The sequence below is a fragment of the Xenopus laevis genome, chromosome 4S (genome assembly GCF_017654675.1).
Source record: "Xenopus laevis strain J_2021 chromosome 4S, Xenopus_laevis_v10.1, whole genome shotgun sequence".
NCBI classification, from domain to species: domain Eukaryota; kingdom Metazoa; phylum Chordata; class Amphibia; order Anura; family Pipidae; genus Xenopus; species Xenopus laevis.
The window spans coordinates 45,731,415-45,748,801 of record NC_054378.1 but is presented as its reverse complement, the minus strand read 5'-3'; the positions used below and the strand labels follow the sequence as shown (position 1 = coordinate 45,748,801).

The 17,387-nt window shown below is 42.2% G+C and overlaps 1 protein-coding gene across 1 annotated transcript; it reads right to left on the bottom strand.

Annotated features, from left to right (window-relative positions):
• Positions 1 to 466: 466 nt before the first annotated feature.
• LOC108715439 (M-phase phosphoprotein 6) lies at positions 467 to 15,618 on the bottom strand. The gene is made up of 5 exons (XM_018260587.2): positions 15,456 to 15,618; positions 12,132 to 12,244; positions 5,146 to 5,236; positions 4,310 to 4,407; positions 467 to 1,757 (listed from the first exon to the last, which is right to left on the bottom strand). Exons 1-5 carry the CDS (start codon positions 15,501 to 15,503, stop codon positions 1,619 to 1,621), a joined length of 489 nt encoding a protein of 162 aa, XP_018116076.1. The 5' UTR covers positions 15,504 to 15,618; the 3' UTR covers positions 467 to 1,618.
• Positions 15,619 to 17,387: the final 1,769 nt, after the last annotated feature.

The following is a 17,387-nucleotide window of genomic DNA, read 5'->3' as shown; positions in this document are numbered from 1 at the left end:
CCTGCAGTGAGCACCATTTATTTTTTTGGTGTGCTACCACAATTAATGTGGACATAGTCTTGTGGTAACATGGGTGTGGGAGTGTCAACACTGGCTTCCATTATCGGCCCTACACCATGAAGCCCAAAAAATTCCGGCCCTAGGTATCACAGAAGTTGGCCAGCACTGCAGATTATTTTACTATTGTGATAAAGACTTAAAATTGTGTTAGGAGAACTGTAGAAGAAGTAGTTCATCGGCATACTTAATTAAGTTGCTCAAATATATGAGGCTCCTTCTGAGGCACCTGTTTAAAATGCCAGTCCATGTTTTCATGGCTAACATTTCTAAATAGGAGAAGATTATATAAAGGTATTTAGAGAATACCACTGCTGAAATGCTAATTTAAACAGTAAACACAGTGAAGCCAAAGAGTAAACAGGTGAATAGAGCGTATAACCAAAGGAACAAACAAAACAAGAGACACTTTAAAAAAAATATATTTAATGAGCAGAGATGAATTCATATTTAAACAGACCAGTTATCATTGACATCATTTGTAAAAACGAAGACCTGTTCTTTTCTGCATCTCAAATATAATTCATTAAAAGCTCATTTCCAAATAATGCACCATCCCCAACAAGTGGAAACCTGGCTTCCAGTGGTCCATAGGTATTGAGGTGTTTGTTCTCAGGCTGTTGTATCCCTGAAAATTACAGCTCTAGGGGATGGAAAAAGATTCTATTATCATTAAAAAAAAAAAAAAAAAATTTGTAAATCACAGTCCAATAAAAAACAAAACAAAATGGATGACTGGGCACTCACTGATGGAACACTGAAAAAGTCAATCCTAAAGCTATAAACTACTTCATACCTCATTACAGAAATATTGGTGCCTTTTCCTATTGCTTGGTGCGTACGTATATATATTACATACATATATATTCACAGCATTTAGAGGACCTACATATGCAACTCTTCCTCTACATATATTATAGTACTTTGGAAACAAAATGTTAGGTACAAAGGAAGCTTAAAAAAAACTTTGCTTTTTTTTATAATTACTAGAAACACAGATGAAAAGTAACACAAGGTAATCAACCATAATATAAAATAAACTAGATAAAATGTTTAGGCAAATAAAAGCAAAGAGCACACTGACTTACAGCCCTAAAACAGGAGCATTTCACCAACAACTTTTTGCAATCTCAGCCAGTCAAATGGCAAACCCTTTATCCAACATGTAATACCATAGCCTTCCCCTGGCCTAAATTATGGGCTTGAGCAACCTGCCTGTTGAGAAACTGGAATGAATTCACTTTCTATTTCAGTGGTACAAAGACCCACACTGGTTTAAGACTTAGTAGGTGCATATAAACATTTAACAGATGATATGTCTATATGATATTAAAACCATAAAAATCAATTGTACGGTAATGGATGCTTTTCTGGGGTATTCTTTTTTTATAAGGCGTATCATCCAAATTAGCAAGGTGTTAAAACTGAATTAAAATGAAGATACAAATGTAAATATCCGCTGTGTGCAGAGGAAGAAAAGCCACTTAACGTGTAATACATCCACGGTCTATTCTTCCAAAACAGTGACAAACAGCAGTTCTTCTGACAGATTCGAAACTATTTAATCTTGTGGCTTCAGAAACACTTTTTGTACTTTGCTGCTTCTAACATTAGAGTTTACATCTTTGTCTTCATTTAATTCTTTCTGGTTCCTTTTTTTCGTAAATTTCTTCTTGATGGTGCCCACTAACGACTCGTATCTAAAAATAGGCAGAATAAGAATTACTTTCATTAATTAGGACTCCATGGCAGTTTGTGTTAAGGATTCATAGTGATGATACAATTCCAACTTTAGATAAAATTAAAGGCATTACATGACAGTAAAAGAAGCAGAATATAGCCTTTTATACAGTTTACTTTCCTTTTAATAAGTCTGCTGCAAGATTAGAAATACTCATTGAATAAAAATTTTGCAGGATAAATATAGATCTAGTTACATTTGGAAAAAATTAAGTTTTGATTAATGTACTAAAGTGTTTGAGAATACAAGATGCAGTTGAACAGTCATTTATAGATCTGTAAAAAATTATAGATAAGATGCAATAATTTCAAACAGAAGAGAAAACTAAATATATCTATTTGTAATATACATATAATACACAAAAGCTATGAATAGCCTGTAAATTATATCCTTATAAACAGTGAGTTCTGAGGTCATCAGTTATAAACGGTGAGTTCTGATGTCATCAGTTATAAACAGTGAGTTCTGATGTCATTTCTGTCACATGACTCATTGAAACTTGTGTATTATAATAAATAAAGTACCCCCAGTTGTAAAATATGAGGATATTAGAAGTTACCTCGGAGTTCCATGACCAGTATAAAAACACTCGGCCTTCGGCCTCGTGTTTTTATATGGTCATGAAACTCCTCGGTAACTTATAATATCCTTATATTTTACAAGAGGGGGTACTTTATTCACTATATTATACGTACAGTGGTATGTCCTTCATTTCCCAGGAGTACTGGGTGTTTTCTGAACAAATATTTTTAGTGAAGCAGTATTCAGTTGTATGAAATTAATTAAAATGTGAAAAACTGGCTGTGCAAAAATGTTCATACACTTGTAATTTAGCTAATTTGAATGCATGTAACTGCTCAGTACTGATTATTGCCAACACCAGATTAGCTTGTTAAGCCTTGAACTTCATAGGCAGGTGTGTCCAATCATGAGAAAAGGTATTTAAGGTGGCCAATTGCAAGTTGAGCTTCTGTTTGACTCTCCTCTGAAGAGTGACAGCATGGGATCCTCAAAGCAACTGAAAAGATCTGAACAAAGGTTGTTCAGTATCATGGTTTAAGGGTATGGCTACAAAAAGCTATCTCAGAGGTTTAAACTGTCAGTTTCAACTGTAAAAAATATAATCAGGAAATGGAAGGCCACAGGCACAGTTGCTGTAAAACCCAGGTCTGGCAGGCCAAGAAAAATATAGGACTGGCATATGCGGATGTTTTTGAGAATGGTTACAGACAACACAAAGATCACCTACACAGACCTGCAAGAACATCTTGCTGCAGATGGTGTATCTGTACATCGTTCTACAATTCAGTGCAATTTGCACAAAGAACATCTGTATGGCAGGGTGATGAGAAAGAAGCCCTTTCTGCACTCAAACCACAAACAGAGTCGCTTGTTGTATGCAAAAGCTCATTTAGACTAGCCACAGCCATTTTGGAACAAAGTACTTTGGACTGATGAGACAAAAATGGAGTTATAACATAACAAAAAGAGCTTGGCATGGTGTTAGAAGAACACTGTGTTCCAAAAAACAAAACACCTGCTACCTACTGTCAAATTTGGTGGTGGTTCCATCATGCTGTGGTGCTGTGTGGCTAGTTCAGGGACTGGGGCCCTTATTAAAGTCGAGGGTCGGATGAATTCAACCCAACATCAACAAATTCTTCAGGTTAATGTTCAAGCATCAGTCACAAAGTTGAAGTTACGCAGGGGTTGGATATTCCAACAGGATAATGCACCTAACACACGCTTGAAATCTACAAAGGCATTTATGCAGATGGAGAAGTTCAATATTCTGGAATGGCTGTCACAGCCCCCCACTTGAATATCATGGAAAATCTATGGGATGATTTCAAACAGGCTGTCTATGCTCGACAGCCATCAAATTTTACTGAACAGGAGAGATTTTGTATGGATGAATGGTCAAAAATCCCACAATCCAGACACTTATCAAAGGCTATAATTAGGTGTCTAGAGGCTGTTACATTTGCAAAAGGAGGCTCAACTAAGTGTTGATGTAATATCTCTGTTGGGGTGCCCAAATTTAAGCACCTGTCTAATTTTGCTATAATGCATATTGCATATTTTCTGTTAATCCAATAAACTGTATGTCACTGCTGAAATACTAGTTTCCATAAGGCATGGTATATATTAGGAGGAAGTTGCTACTTTGAAAGCTCAGCCAATTATAAACAAAACTCCAAGTAAATTATATCTTTATAAATGGCTCTTAGTGATGTCATCAGTTATAAACGGAGCTTATGGATATCATTTTTGTCTCACTAAAACTTTAATTATTATAAAAAATAAAGTACCCCTTGTTGGAAAATATGAGGACATTAGAAGTAACCTTGGAGTTCCATGACTCAGCCTTCGGCCTTGTGCTTTTATATGGTCATGTAACTCCTTGGGGACTTATAATATCCTTATGTTTTGAGAGACTACTTGAATTAGTTTGCCAATAATTGTACTATGATACTTAAATCCTCATCTTAAATTGTCTCAATTTCTCACCTTCTTGCCATTTCTTCATCAGACACATCAACATCCATTTTCCCTTCGTCAACAATCTCTTCTGTCTCTGTTCTTGAATTCAGTTGAATCATTAATTTCTAAACAAAGTGATGCAAGATATTCCACATTTATTCTTTTGTACAATAATTTTATTGTTAAGTTTGTAATATATTCACAAATCATTTTATGGGACTGGAAAGATAATCAAATGTGGAGTTGGTTTACGAGCATGAATTGCAATTTCTTTTCTGACAAACAGTTGAATTCTTAAGTCAATTCCAATGAGGGGTCTGTCATTTGCTGGACGTTGTTTTGTTTAACAGTAACTGTTGAAAGTCAGTATTGATTCCTTTGTCACTTGAACCTCTTGCCTGTATTTGTATGTGGCTTTTCTACAGGCTAACAGGTAATAAAAAAGGTCTGATTTAAAGGACCAGTCACATCAATTTAAAAAAAAAAAAAAAAAAAATTCATTAGTATAGAATGAAAAAAATCAAACTTTTAAATCACGTAAGTTTTTATTAAGAAATAACTTACCAAAACTTCGTTTGCGCTCCTCTTCAGAAAAGGCGATCGTTGCCGTGTCGCCTTTTCTGCTATTTCTTAATAAAGACTTAGCAATTTAAATGTTTAATATGTCTTTGTGGGGTTTTTTTTCGTTTTATACTAACAATTTTTAAAAAAATGTAAGAAAATTTATGTTACTAATCCTTAAAAAAAAAAAAAAAGTACTGTCATATTAATTAAAACAGCCAAACTGTATGGCTTAAGTTTTGACAGAAAAAAGGGTTTATACTATACTGCTGAGCATAAAAAAAAAAAAAGAAATTACAAACCTCAACCTCAGGGTTAAATCCTTTAAAGGACATTCTGCCATACAGGAAATCTTCACATGGCAGAAAACTCTTTTCTTCAAATATATAACTTCTGTACATTAAAGGAGACATCAAATTTAGAATGTGTTCTGCTTTCAGGCACATTAATAATTGTGTTTAAGAAAAACAAAAAAAAAAATGCATTAAAAAGTGTTCAAAGCAACCATAATTAAGATATCTGTATGTAGGGATTCACTAGCAACCATTGGTTGTCAGATAGAGTCCTGCATCGGGTCAGTACTCACAGGTTACCTGCAAAAAAAGCGGGTACCCTGCGGAATGAGGGTAGGTTTTTTCAGGTGCAGGTATAGATGTAGGTCTCATCTAAATTTCTTATCTTATGTTATATTGTCTATATTTTTCTCCTTTAAATTTTATAAAACTCTGCCCGCCGACTTTTGATGTCACGTCCGGTTTGCAGCAACATCAATTCCTGTTTCATGGTGGTCGGCGGGTTGTGGATAAGGCTGTTGCAGGTCCGGGTAGCGGATCAAAGTGGGTAAATAATCGGGACACGGGCTGCGGGTTTTAGAAATCGGTTCCGCACAGGACCCTAACTCAGGATGCCACTCTTAACACGTTGTAGAATACCAATTAGCCCCGTAGTATGTGCACATTATAGATGGTGGATCAAACATCTTCCAGTTGCCACTTCTTCAGCAGTTTTAAGGGACTGATAAATTAAATAAATCCTATTTTTGATCATTCTTCAGCTAAGCAGCTTCTTGTTGCCAATGGAAGGATACCACCCAAGTCAGCAGTTCCCCGTTGCCAAAATACCATGCCATTCAAGGGCAAAAAAAGTAGATGATGACATATAAAGAAAGGGGCAGTTGGAGTCTGAACAGTCATTAAAGGGCACCTGTTGCCAAATATATTATCCACAACTAATGCTGGCGGGGAGCAATGTAAAAAAATAAATAAATAAAATCCTACTGTTACCCCCAAATGGAGTGTGGGCTCTATTAGCTCACACCTTTGGTTGGGGAGAATATATTTTGGCAACAGGTGCCCTTTAAAGCTGATGATATTCACAAAGGGTGGAAGACTTTCTCATGTCTGGAAAAATATAAACCAGAAAGAAATATGCTATTCACCAATTTACATAATAATATATGACCTATTAGTGATACAAGCATCTCTATGCTGTTTTCATAGAACCCCCCCCCCCATGTCAAAAAATGAACAATACCAGTGAATTTGCTCCACAAATTCAAAAACATACTATTAAACTTATACACTGTCAGGGAGCCGGGAGCCCCCTCTGGGGAGTAGTCCGGATCTAGGAGGAAGCCCCTCAGGAGGGATCAGGATCGTGGTATCCAGGGATTAAGCAGAAAGGGTAATCGGGTTCAGGCTACAGGTCACAAGGCAGGCAGAATATAATCAAAGTCCAAAGTCCAGGCAGGGGGTCAATAGCAGGCAGAGTATCAGCGAAGTCCAGGTCCAGGCAAAGGGTCACAACAAGGAATCAGGCAGATATAAGTAGGGAAAACAGCAAGGGAACCCAGGAAACTCTCAGGGAACAGAATCCTATTTTCGGGCGCCATCTTGGCGTCTCAGGCGTCCTTTTATGTTTGAATTTGGCGCCCTTGCGCCAGCGTCAGCGCGCCTGCGACCGTCGCGCCGCGCTGACGTCACGGTGCCGGCGTCGGAACCCACGTGGGTTGACTGGGCGCCGCCATCTTGGATTCTTCGCCGCCGGGAGCGGACGCGACTCCTCGCGCTCCCGGCGGTCTTGACAGTACCCCCCCCCTCACGGGGGGCCTCAGGACCACCGGGACTTGGTTTCTGGGGAAACTTGGAGTGGAAGTCTCTTACCAAACGAGGAGCATGCACATCACGATGTCCCTCCCAAGAGCATTCTTCGGGGCCAAAGCCCTTCCAATGGATGAGGTACTGAAGGGACCCTCTGGAGATTCTGGAATCAAGGATTCTCTCCACCTCGAATTCTTGTTGACCCTCCACAGAGACAGCAGGAGGAGGAGATTGGACACCAGAGAAACGGTTGGAGACGGTGGGCTTCACCAGGGAGACGTGGAACACGTTGGGGATTCTCATCTCTGGTGGGAGTTGAAGTCTGATGGCTACAGGGTTAATTATCTCCAAGATGGGGAACGGACCCAGGAACTTCGGACCCAACTTGGGAGATGGCACCTTCAAGCGAATATTCCTGGAAGAGAGCCAGACATTATCACCCACCTTGTAGGGAGGAGAGGGCCTTCTACGGCGATCCGCGAAAGTCTTGTGGACTAGAGCACACTTCTCCAGATTAGACTTGGTTGCAGCCCAAATAGCAAGCATATGGGCTGTCAGATCATCTGCAGCCGGGACGTCCGACAACACGAAGTCCTGAGGGAAGGCTTGAGGGTGCTGTCCATACACCACCATAAATGGAGACCTTCCTGTGGAGGAATGACATGCATTATTATGAGCAAACTCTGCCCACGGGAGGAGGTCAGACCAATCGTCCTGGCAAAGAGACACGTGGTTCCTCAGGAACTGTTCTAAGGCTTGGTTCACACGTTCAGCTGCCCCATTCGTCTGCGGGTGGTAGGCAGATGAAAATTTAAGTGTTATTCCCAAGTCTTTACATAGAGAACGCCAGAACTTGGCGGTAAACTGGGTGCCTCTGTCGGAGACGATCTCCACCGGGAAACCATGCAGGCGGAAGATGTACTTAATAAAGAGTTGGGATAATTCCACCGCAGAGGGTAACTTCTTCAAAGGGATGAAATGGGCCATTTTGCTGAAGCGGTCAATGACAACCCAGATCACAGTATTCCCACCGGAGGGAGGAAGTTCGACAATAAAGTCCATAGAGAGGTGCGTCCACGGACGAGAGGGAACCGGCAAAGGCTGTAACAACCCGCTGGGGCGGGAATGGCTAGGCTTAGAAGTGGCACAGACATTACAAGCAGCCACAAAGTCCTTTACATCCTTGCGGATATCAGGCCACCAGACTAGGCGCCTCAAGAGTTCAAGGGTCTTGGCCGGACCAGGATGTCCAGCTTGTCTGGAGCAGTGGGTTTGTTGCAGGATGGCCAGGCGAAGTTCTGGAGGGACGAAGGCCATGCCAATCGGAGTATCTTGAGGAGCCGAGGACTGCCCAGCCAGAATCTGGTCGGCAAATTGGGGATACAGAGAGGCAATGATCTTGACTGGTGGAATGATTGGTTCCTGCCTCTCAGGGTCACGGTCCACCGGAGTGAAGCTACGAGACAAGGCATCGGCTTTCAGATTCTTGGAACCTGGGCGATAAGTCAAAACAAACTTAAAACGGGAAAAGAAAAGGGCCCACCTGGCTTGTCTGGGATTTAGCCTCTTGAGGGACTGTATAAACTCCAGATTCTTGTGATCTGTGAAAATCTGGACAGGAATTTCAGAGCCCTCCAGGAGGTGACGCCATTCTTCAAGGGCAAGCTTGACTGCTAAGAGTTCTCGATTTCCGACATCATAGTTCTGCTCTGCGGATGAGAACTTCTTGGAGAAAAACGCACAGGGGTGCAATTTTCCATCAGTGGAGTGTCTCTGAGACAGGATAGCTCCAGCTCCGACTTCAGAAGCATCGACTTCGATGCAGAAGGGTAGTGCAGGATTGGGATGTCGGAGAACAGGAGCGGACGTGAAGGCCTCTTTCAAGGACTGAAAGGCTTCTATGGCGGATTGAGGCCACAGGCTGGGTTTACCCCCTTTCCGGATGAGGGCCAAGATAGGTGCAATGCGGGAAGAGAACCCCCGGATGAACTGTCGATAATAATTAGCAAATCCGATGAACCTCTGGATTGCCTTGGTACTCAGTGGGAGAGGCCACTCCTGGATGGCCGAGACCTTCACGGGGTCCATCTCAAATCCCTCTGGAGAGATAATGTATCCTAGGAAGGGGATCTTGGATACCTCGAAGACACACTTCTCCAACTTGGCGAAGAGAGAGTTCTTCCTCAGACGAGAGAGTACCTCCTTCACCTGGGAGCGATGACTTTCAAGGTCCTTGGAAAAGATCAGGATGTCGTCCAAGTATACGACTACGAACCTTCCTAGGAGATCTCGGAACACATCATTAACAAACTCCTGGAAGACGGCAGGGGCATTGCATAGGCCGAAGGGCATAACGAGATATTCATAGTGCCCATCCCGAGTGTTGAATGCCGTCTTCCATTCGTCACCCTCCCGGATGCGAATGAGGTTGTAGGCCCCCCGGAGATCCAACTTGGAGAAAATCTTTGCCCCTTTCAGCTGGTCAAAGAGCTCGGCAATCAGGGGCAGGGGGTACCTGTTCTTCACGGTGATCTTATTCAGACCCCGATAGTCTATACAAGGCCGAAGGCCTCCGTCCTTCTTCTCCACAAAGAAGAACCCAGCCCCTGCAGGAGAGGTAGAAGGGCGGATAAACCCCCGCTGGAGATTTTCTTGGATGTACTCCTTCATAGCGGTAGTCTCTGCAGGAGAGAGAGGGTAGGTGCGCCCTCTGGGGGGCATAGCTCCTGGCAGGAGTTCAACCGGACAATCGTAGGAGCGATGTGGGGGAAGGAACTCTGCCGACTTTTTACAAAACACATCGGAAAATCCCTTGTAAGTGGAGGGCAAAGTCTTTAATTCCGCAGAGGAGACATTCACCTTCTCGAGGGGTTTTGACGGAAGGCAATGTTGCAGGCAAAATAAACTCCAGCGAGAGATCTGCCCAGTGGACCAGTCTATGGTGGGGTTATGCAGACGTAACCACGGAAGACCCAATATTACTGGAGTAGAAGGACAGGGGATGATGAAGAATGAAAGTTTTTCTTGATGCAGCGCCCCAACTTGTACAGATAGTTCCGCCGTGAACTTTGTGACGAATTCAAACTCCAGGGGTTTGTCATCTATGGCGGTAATTCGCAGGGGTGAAGATAATGGAAGCAGGGGAATCTTCATGCGTTCGGCAAAAAAGGCATCCATGAAATTGCCATCCGCTCCGGAGTCGAGGAAGGCCCTTTCGAAGATAGACTTACTTGCCAGGTGAATCTGCAAAGGAAGAAGAAGTCTGCGTGGACTTTCTTGATACTTCTCCAGAGGACCTCGAGTGATGCCCCCTACATGAGAAACCTGAGACATACCTCGGGGTACAAAACTCTTGGCTTTGGCAGGACAGGCGTTGGCAAAATGGGAATGCCCACCACAGTATAAACAGAGACCTGCCATACGTCTTCGGAGTCTTTCCTGCTCGGAGAGGCGAGTCTTTCCTACTTGCATAGGTTCCTCCAAGGGGGACGTCGACACATGAGTCACAGGAACAGCGGGTGTTTGCAGAATCGGCCTTTGAAAGCGAGGGGCCAACAAGGGAGAAAATCGTCTGCTGCGCTCTCTCTCCACCTGGTGCTCTCTGAGACGAGTGTCCACTTTAATGGATAGAGCGATCAGCCCTTCCAGGGTGTCAGGAGTCTCTCTGGAGACGAGATCATCTTTGATGCGGATGGATAGGCCTTGGTAGTATACAGCCTTGTAAGCGTCATCACACCAGGAAGTCTCCGCCATCAGTGTTCGGAAGTCTATAGCATAGTCATTGACACTGCGGCTTCCCTGCCGGAGCTGCAAGAGACGGGCAGGGGCGTTCGTAACCCGACCTGGAGCATCAAAGATTAAACGAAAAGCTTGGAGAAAGTCTTTAACATCAAAAGTCAGCGGGGAATTCTTCTCCCAAAGAGACGTTGCCCACTCCAGTGGCTTGCCTTCCAATCGAGACATCACATACCCCACCTTGGAACGCTCACTTGGAAACTGTGTGGGTTGGAACTCAAATTGAATTTGGCATTGCGTGGCAAACCCCCTGCAGGCTTGTGGGTCCCCACTGAAGCGAGGGGGAGGTGGAATGCGAGGCTCACCTGTCGGGTAGCTTGCGTTCGTAGGGGCTGCCGCCATGGGGGGATCTCCAGTAGGTGGAGCAGTGGAAGGCTCAGAAGGCACTTGAGCTAGCAGGACATCGAGTGCTTGCCCAATGCGAACCTGCTGGTTTTCGTAGTCCTCCATGCGGGATGCCAGTCCGCGGAGCGCTCGTCCGACATGAGGTGTGGCTTCCTCAGAAGGATCCATGGCCCGAAAATAATGTCAGGGAGCCGGGAGCCCCCTCTGGGGAGTAGTCCGGATCTAGGAGGAAGCCCCTCAGGAGGGATCAGGATCGTGGTATCCAGGGATTAAGCAGAAAGGGTAATCGGGTTCAGGCTACAGGTCACAAGGCAGGCAGAATATAATCAAAGTCCAAAGTCCAGGCAGGGGGTCAATAGCAGGCAGAGTATCAGCGAAGTCCAGGTCCAGGCAAAGGGTCACAACAAGGAATCAGGCAGATATAAGTAGGGAAAACAGCAAGGGAACCCAGGAAACTCTCAGGGAACAGAATCCTATTTTCGGGCGCCATCTTGGCGTCTCAGGCGTCCTTTTATGTTTGAATTTGGCGCCCTTGCGCCAGCGCGCCTGCGACCGTCGCGCCGCGCTGACGTCACGGGCGTCGGAACCCACGTGGGTTGACTGGGCGCCGCCATCTTGGATTCTTCGCCGCCGGGAGCGGACGCGACTCCTTGCGCTCCCGGCGGTCTTGACATACACACTGAACCATGATTGTCTAACAAACTATCTTTGCATTCTGAACATGTGAAGCAATACAATAAAGATATGCTAGTATTTTTATTTTTCTGAGCATATTTACATTTATAGTTTGTTTCCTATATTCTTGTGCACAGCACTTTGTTTGTTCTCTATCTAATGGTGTGGTGCATTTTAGAAATGTTCTGTTCCCTTCCACAGTAGATTGTTGCATTTAACAGTACATTCAGAGGCTGTTATAAATAATGGACTGCACATGAAAAGCCAAAACAATTAATATACCCCCCCCCCCACACACACTAAAAGAAACTATCATAATAATGTGATGTTTATAGTATAAACCAGCAGATACCAGCTATGCTGATTAGCCTTACTCTTTCTCTTTTAGTTCTGGTAAATCCAAGTACCAGTGCTCATCACTGATTATTTTCTTCTCATCTTCTTCTAACTGCTTTTTGGTCTCTGCATCAAGGCTGCGCTGCATGAACTAGAAAGACAAGAAAAAATAAATATATATACAAACATAGGCATATTAGTCTCATAATAAAGTGAATTACTGTGTTAGAAAATTACAGGCAGAATAAAACAATATAAACACCAATACTTAAGCTTGCACAAAACAGAAAAGTTTGAGGGTATTTAAGCAGTTCCATGTATAAAATAGTACATTTCACATGTCCTAACCACCTGCCACATCAATATGACCATAAACCTACTAGTATAATATATATGAATAACGATACTGGGGTTCACACTGAACACAGTTCAACCTGATGAACAGTTTTTAACCAAAATGAACTATGCAGCAACTATGCGGAACTATGCTCCTGAAGTTCATGATATCAATCTTGTTAAACCCATTAGGTTGGGAGAATAAATACATCCACTAAAGGGAGTAATGCGCCATAAAGTATCTTAAAAAGTTCAGATGCCTACAGAATTATGTACTTCAACATGAACAGATTAAACAAACGGTCATCTCATTCAAGTTTACATGCAGTTATACTAGCCATTATCTATCAAAATAGGGCAGTTCAGTAATAGTATAATATTTTCTTTACAATCAGGCAGTGGTGTGCTGCCTAATCCTGCTATGTATATAAAGCCTTGGGGTACCAGTATCCAGCCTTTTGCTTTATATAATCTTCTTAAATTTTCAATACTGATCAACCCTCATGGTATATAATATGCACTTGTAGTGTTAGTACACACTGCCTCTCTCTGTATATAAATGTGATTGGGATGTTAGTACCTATTTTGTCTTAACATATAATATGCTAGAGTGTCAGTGTCTGCTGCCTCTGATTGGGTGTGATTAATTTCTATCATTTTATATAAAATGTTGGGGTGGGGGTCATTATAAACTGCTCTAAGTGTATCTAATGTAACAAAAGTATCAGTACCCACTGCCTTACACTGTAGATAATGTGCTTATTTTGTCAGTACCCACTATCACTGCATGTAAATTGCTTGGGGTGTAGTATTTACTGTTGAGTTGTGCTATGTGCAATGTAGTGGAGGTGCCAGTGCCAACTGTGTTTCACTGTATAGGGAAGATGGGGGAAGAAGAGTAAGAGTAAAAGACAATTTATGTACTATACATTCACTGGCTGATGTAACCTAGCATGTATGTGTGCCCTTGGTTTGTGTGAAAGCACAGCGCCTCTACTCAATTCAGAGGGATGGACCAGTATGTAAATAGTTTCGATAGGGTATCCAATAGTACATATATAAAGAATAAAGTATTCATTTATATGAAGCAGCGTTTTGGACATTGGCTGCCTAGTGCTTGGTGCTAACAAAGATATAATAAATTCATGCTGTTTTTTAGTAGACAATATTTAGTGATCCAAATTAAGGAAGAACCCTGTATACGGAAAACCCCAGGACCCATGCACGCTGGATAGTAAACCATATGCCTGTATAAGAAACTAAAAAACTGAAAAGCAGTGAGGTATGTTTAAACTCCAGTCCAGAAGCAGTGATTTAAAAAAAAAAAACACACCTGTAACTAGTGCTTTGTTTCTCTAGATAAAAACCATGATTTAAAAAAAAGCCCACATTGAATCTATGTCTACAATAGTGGGGGCAAAAAGTGAATTGCTAAGAAAAGAAAATAAGAGACCATAATGATCCCAACACGACCAATTATGTCAAAATAATTATCACTTTGTGACATTACTGACCCTTCAAAGGTAGCGTGGTAAGGTAGAAATGGACAAAGAATTTCACTGGCACTCAGGTCAAATCCAAGCAGGTGCAAGCCCTTGCTACGTTTATTTGCAAAGGTGCAACGTTTTGGGGTAAACCACTTTGTCAAAGGGGTTTACCCCGAAACGTTGCACCTTCACAAGTAAACGTAGCAAGAGCTTGTACCTGCTTGGATTTGACCTGAGTGCCAGTGAAATTCTTTGTACTTTTGAATTTGAAAAGCCTTCTTCACCGAGCACCTGGCATTCACTTTATGGAGAGTCAGGTTGTGCAAGTGTGTTGGCATTTCATTAAGGTACAAATGGAATCACCTTGTGTTTAGCAGAGGGTTTTTTTTCTCTCAGAGGAATCGGCTTTTGAGACCCAACACCCGCGTTAGAATTATGTACCTCATTATAATACACAAAAAACATGAATATCTTGTAAATTATATACTTATAAATTGTGAGTTCTGATGTCATCAGTTATAAACGGTGAGTTCTGATGTCATTTTTGTCAACTGACTCACTGAAACTTGTGTATTACAAGGATATTAGAAGTTACCTCGGAGTTCCATGACCTGGAACTCCGAGGTATGTTTTTATATGGTCATGAAACTGCTCGGTACCCCCTCTTATAATTTACAAGAGGGGGTACTTTATACACTATATAATAACTACTGCCTACTATTGGAAGATAATTTACTGTATTAAATATAATAGTGGGGACCCAGTCTGGAGGAAATTTTGGAGCATTACACATACCTCCCCACTGTCCCCTTTTCAGAGGGACAGTCCCTCTTTTGACAGCTCAACCTGCAGTCACTCATTTGTACTGGAAAGTCCCTATTTTCTCTGCGCTGAACAGCCAGAAAAAGAAATAAACTTTCTCACTTAATTGGCTTTTAGCAGAGAGCACAGAACAGCTAACAGGTGCAAATAAGATACTTTGTAACAATTTTGAGACACACACACAAAAAAAAAAACAGTTTAGATAAGGAGAAATATTTTCAAACTTTCATAACCTGCCAAATTTTGTAAAATGAACATGATCATTTTGGGGGTGTGGCCACAGAAAGGGGCGTGGCCAAACAATTAAAAAAAAATGTTGTCCCTCTTTTTACTGGAATACTAAAGATACATTCAAGATAATTAGGAATGTTTTATCAAGCAGAATTTTATAAGATTTTCATGAAAAAGTGAATAACTCAAAATCCATTTAAAGGCTAAATCATGGCTCTGCTTTTGTGATTTAGTGTATTAAATAGAATACACAGACCTCTTCAATACGCAAATACTTATTCTGTATGCACTAACGCAACGTACTGAGTTTGTTGCCCACAACCACTTAATAACATAACCACGCGTGCAGCCTATTCTCGGAAAATGTCCTAAGATGGACACCGTACATGAAAGAAGCGAAGTACCAAAACCCTGCCTGACAGTACGAATACATTACTCTGAATATAAACGGTCTAGAATTGTTCACCCGCGCTCACCAATAATTACCTTCATACGCAGCAAGTTCTTGGACAGCTTCCCCACTTCTGCAGCCATGATATGTCAGCCGAGGAGAGATTCCAGCCAAGTATGTGTGACACGCACTTCAACTTCCTTCCACGCGCTCGTCACAGGACAGAAAATCGAGGCTCGCAATCATCGAGCAGCCTTTCACAGGACCATCAGTGGCTGAGAAGCTGTTGCTAGGCGACCGATCGTCACCGTTTTCTAGGGAATGTGTGGCCGGGATTCATTTGTAGATCATTCACAGCTAACCAACTACCTGTTTAAAAAAATTAAAATGAACCTGTTGACTTGACTGAATATTTTAGCCAAAAGTGCAGAAACTCTGAAGCAGCAGTGGGAGCTTTGTAACTTTATTGTGGACAAGCTGCATGCGCTCTAGTGTAGTTCATGTCCTATAAAATGTCATCATGCAATTGCATATTATAGTAATGGTGTATGGGATCCGTTATCCGGAAACACGTCGTCCAGAAAGCTCCAATTTATGGAATGACCATCTCCCATAGACTCAATTGTATCCAAATAATCCAAATTTGTAAAAATAATTTCCCTTTTCTCTGTAATAATCAGTGTCGGACTGGCCCGGCGTGACACCGGGAAAAAACCTGGTGGGCCCTGACCCTCATGGGTCCCGCCAGGCCAGACCCCCTCTCCAGATATTTGGTTTTGGCAAAAACTGCGGCACATGCGCGACGAGTGATGCCAAGCACTGTCATTGCGCATGCGCTTCGAGCACCACCAACAAGCCAGCGCATCACAGTAGGGGGGCCAGAGGGTGCCCTGGACAGCAGTAGGGGTAGGAGTGGGGGACTGTTTCTATGTGTGCCAGGCCCCTTCAAAGATTTTAGGCAATCACTTGTTACTCCGCTAATCCAAACTAAGATATAATCAATCCTTAATGGCAAAACCAGCCAATTAGGGTTATTTAATTTTTAAATGGTTTTCTAGTAGACTTAAGGAATGAAGATCCACATTATGGAAAGACCTGTTATGCAGAAAACCCCAGGTCCTGAAGATTCTGGATAACAGGTCCTATACCTGTACAATATTTTGTAGGAAGTTACAAACTATGATCCTCCATTCTTATAGGTAAAATCTCATCAGAAAACATTTAGATAATGGTTTTTTTTTCTCCATGCGTCAGCATCCGACAGCCAATCTTTTTATGGAGGAAAATATCCGATTTTATCTAGTTGAATGAAAATGGAACATGCAATATTCTCTTTTAACAGATTAGAGAGCAGGTTTTAATATCAGTTAAAGGGGACCTGTCACCTTATTAAACAATTCCCGATCCTACTTTATGATGCTAGCCAAGTAAAATAAATTTCAGAATAAATTATTTCAATCTCATTTCTTTTAGTCTTGGAAATTACAATCACATCAAGCAGACAGCAGCCATTTTGTTGACACTGTTATTAAAGGAGAAAGAAACCCCTTATTAAAAAAAAAACCCTACCCCCCCACCCCACATAGACCCCCCTCCCCCCAGCCTAGCTGCTACCCGCATGCATGCACAGTTGGAGCAATTTCCCAGAAGACGGCTGCTATGAACTCCGATCCCTGAATCTGCACCGAGGGTTAAGTAAAAAGTTAGGAGCATTTACCCAGGGTAGCAGCTAGGCTGGGGGGGGGGGAGGACGGAGGGGGTTCTATGTGGGGTAGGGTTTTTTTTTAATAAAAGGTTGTGCTTTAGATCATGCCAACATCTTGTTTATGTGTTAGAATAGGGGACCTGATAACCATGCCCATGCATAAACAATTAGATGTTGAAGATGGACGGAATATGGCGAGTGCAGTGACATCTAGGAAGTGCAGAATGGAAAGTGAAAGTAATTGCCTGTACAGCCTCTATGCCTAAGGCATAGAGGAGGGGCAGTAAATATATGATTGACAGCTGAGAGTTTTAAATTAGTT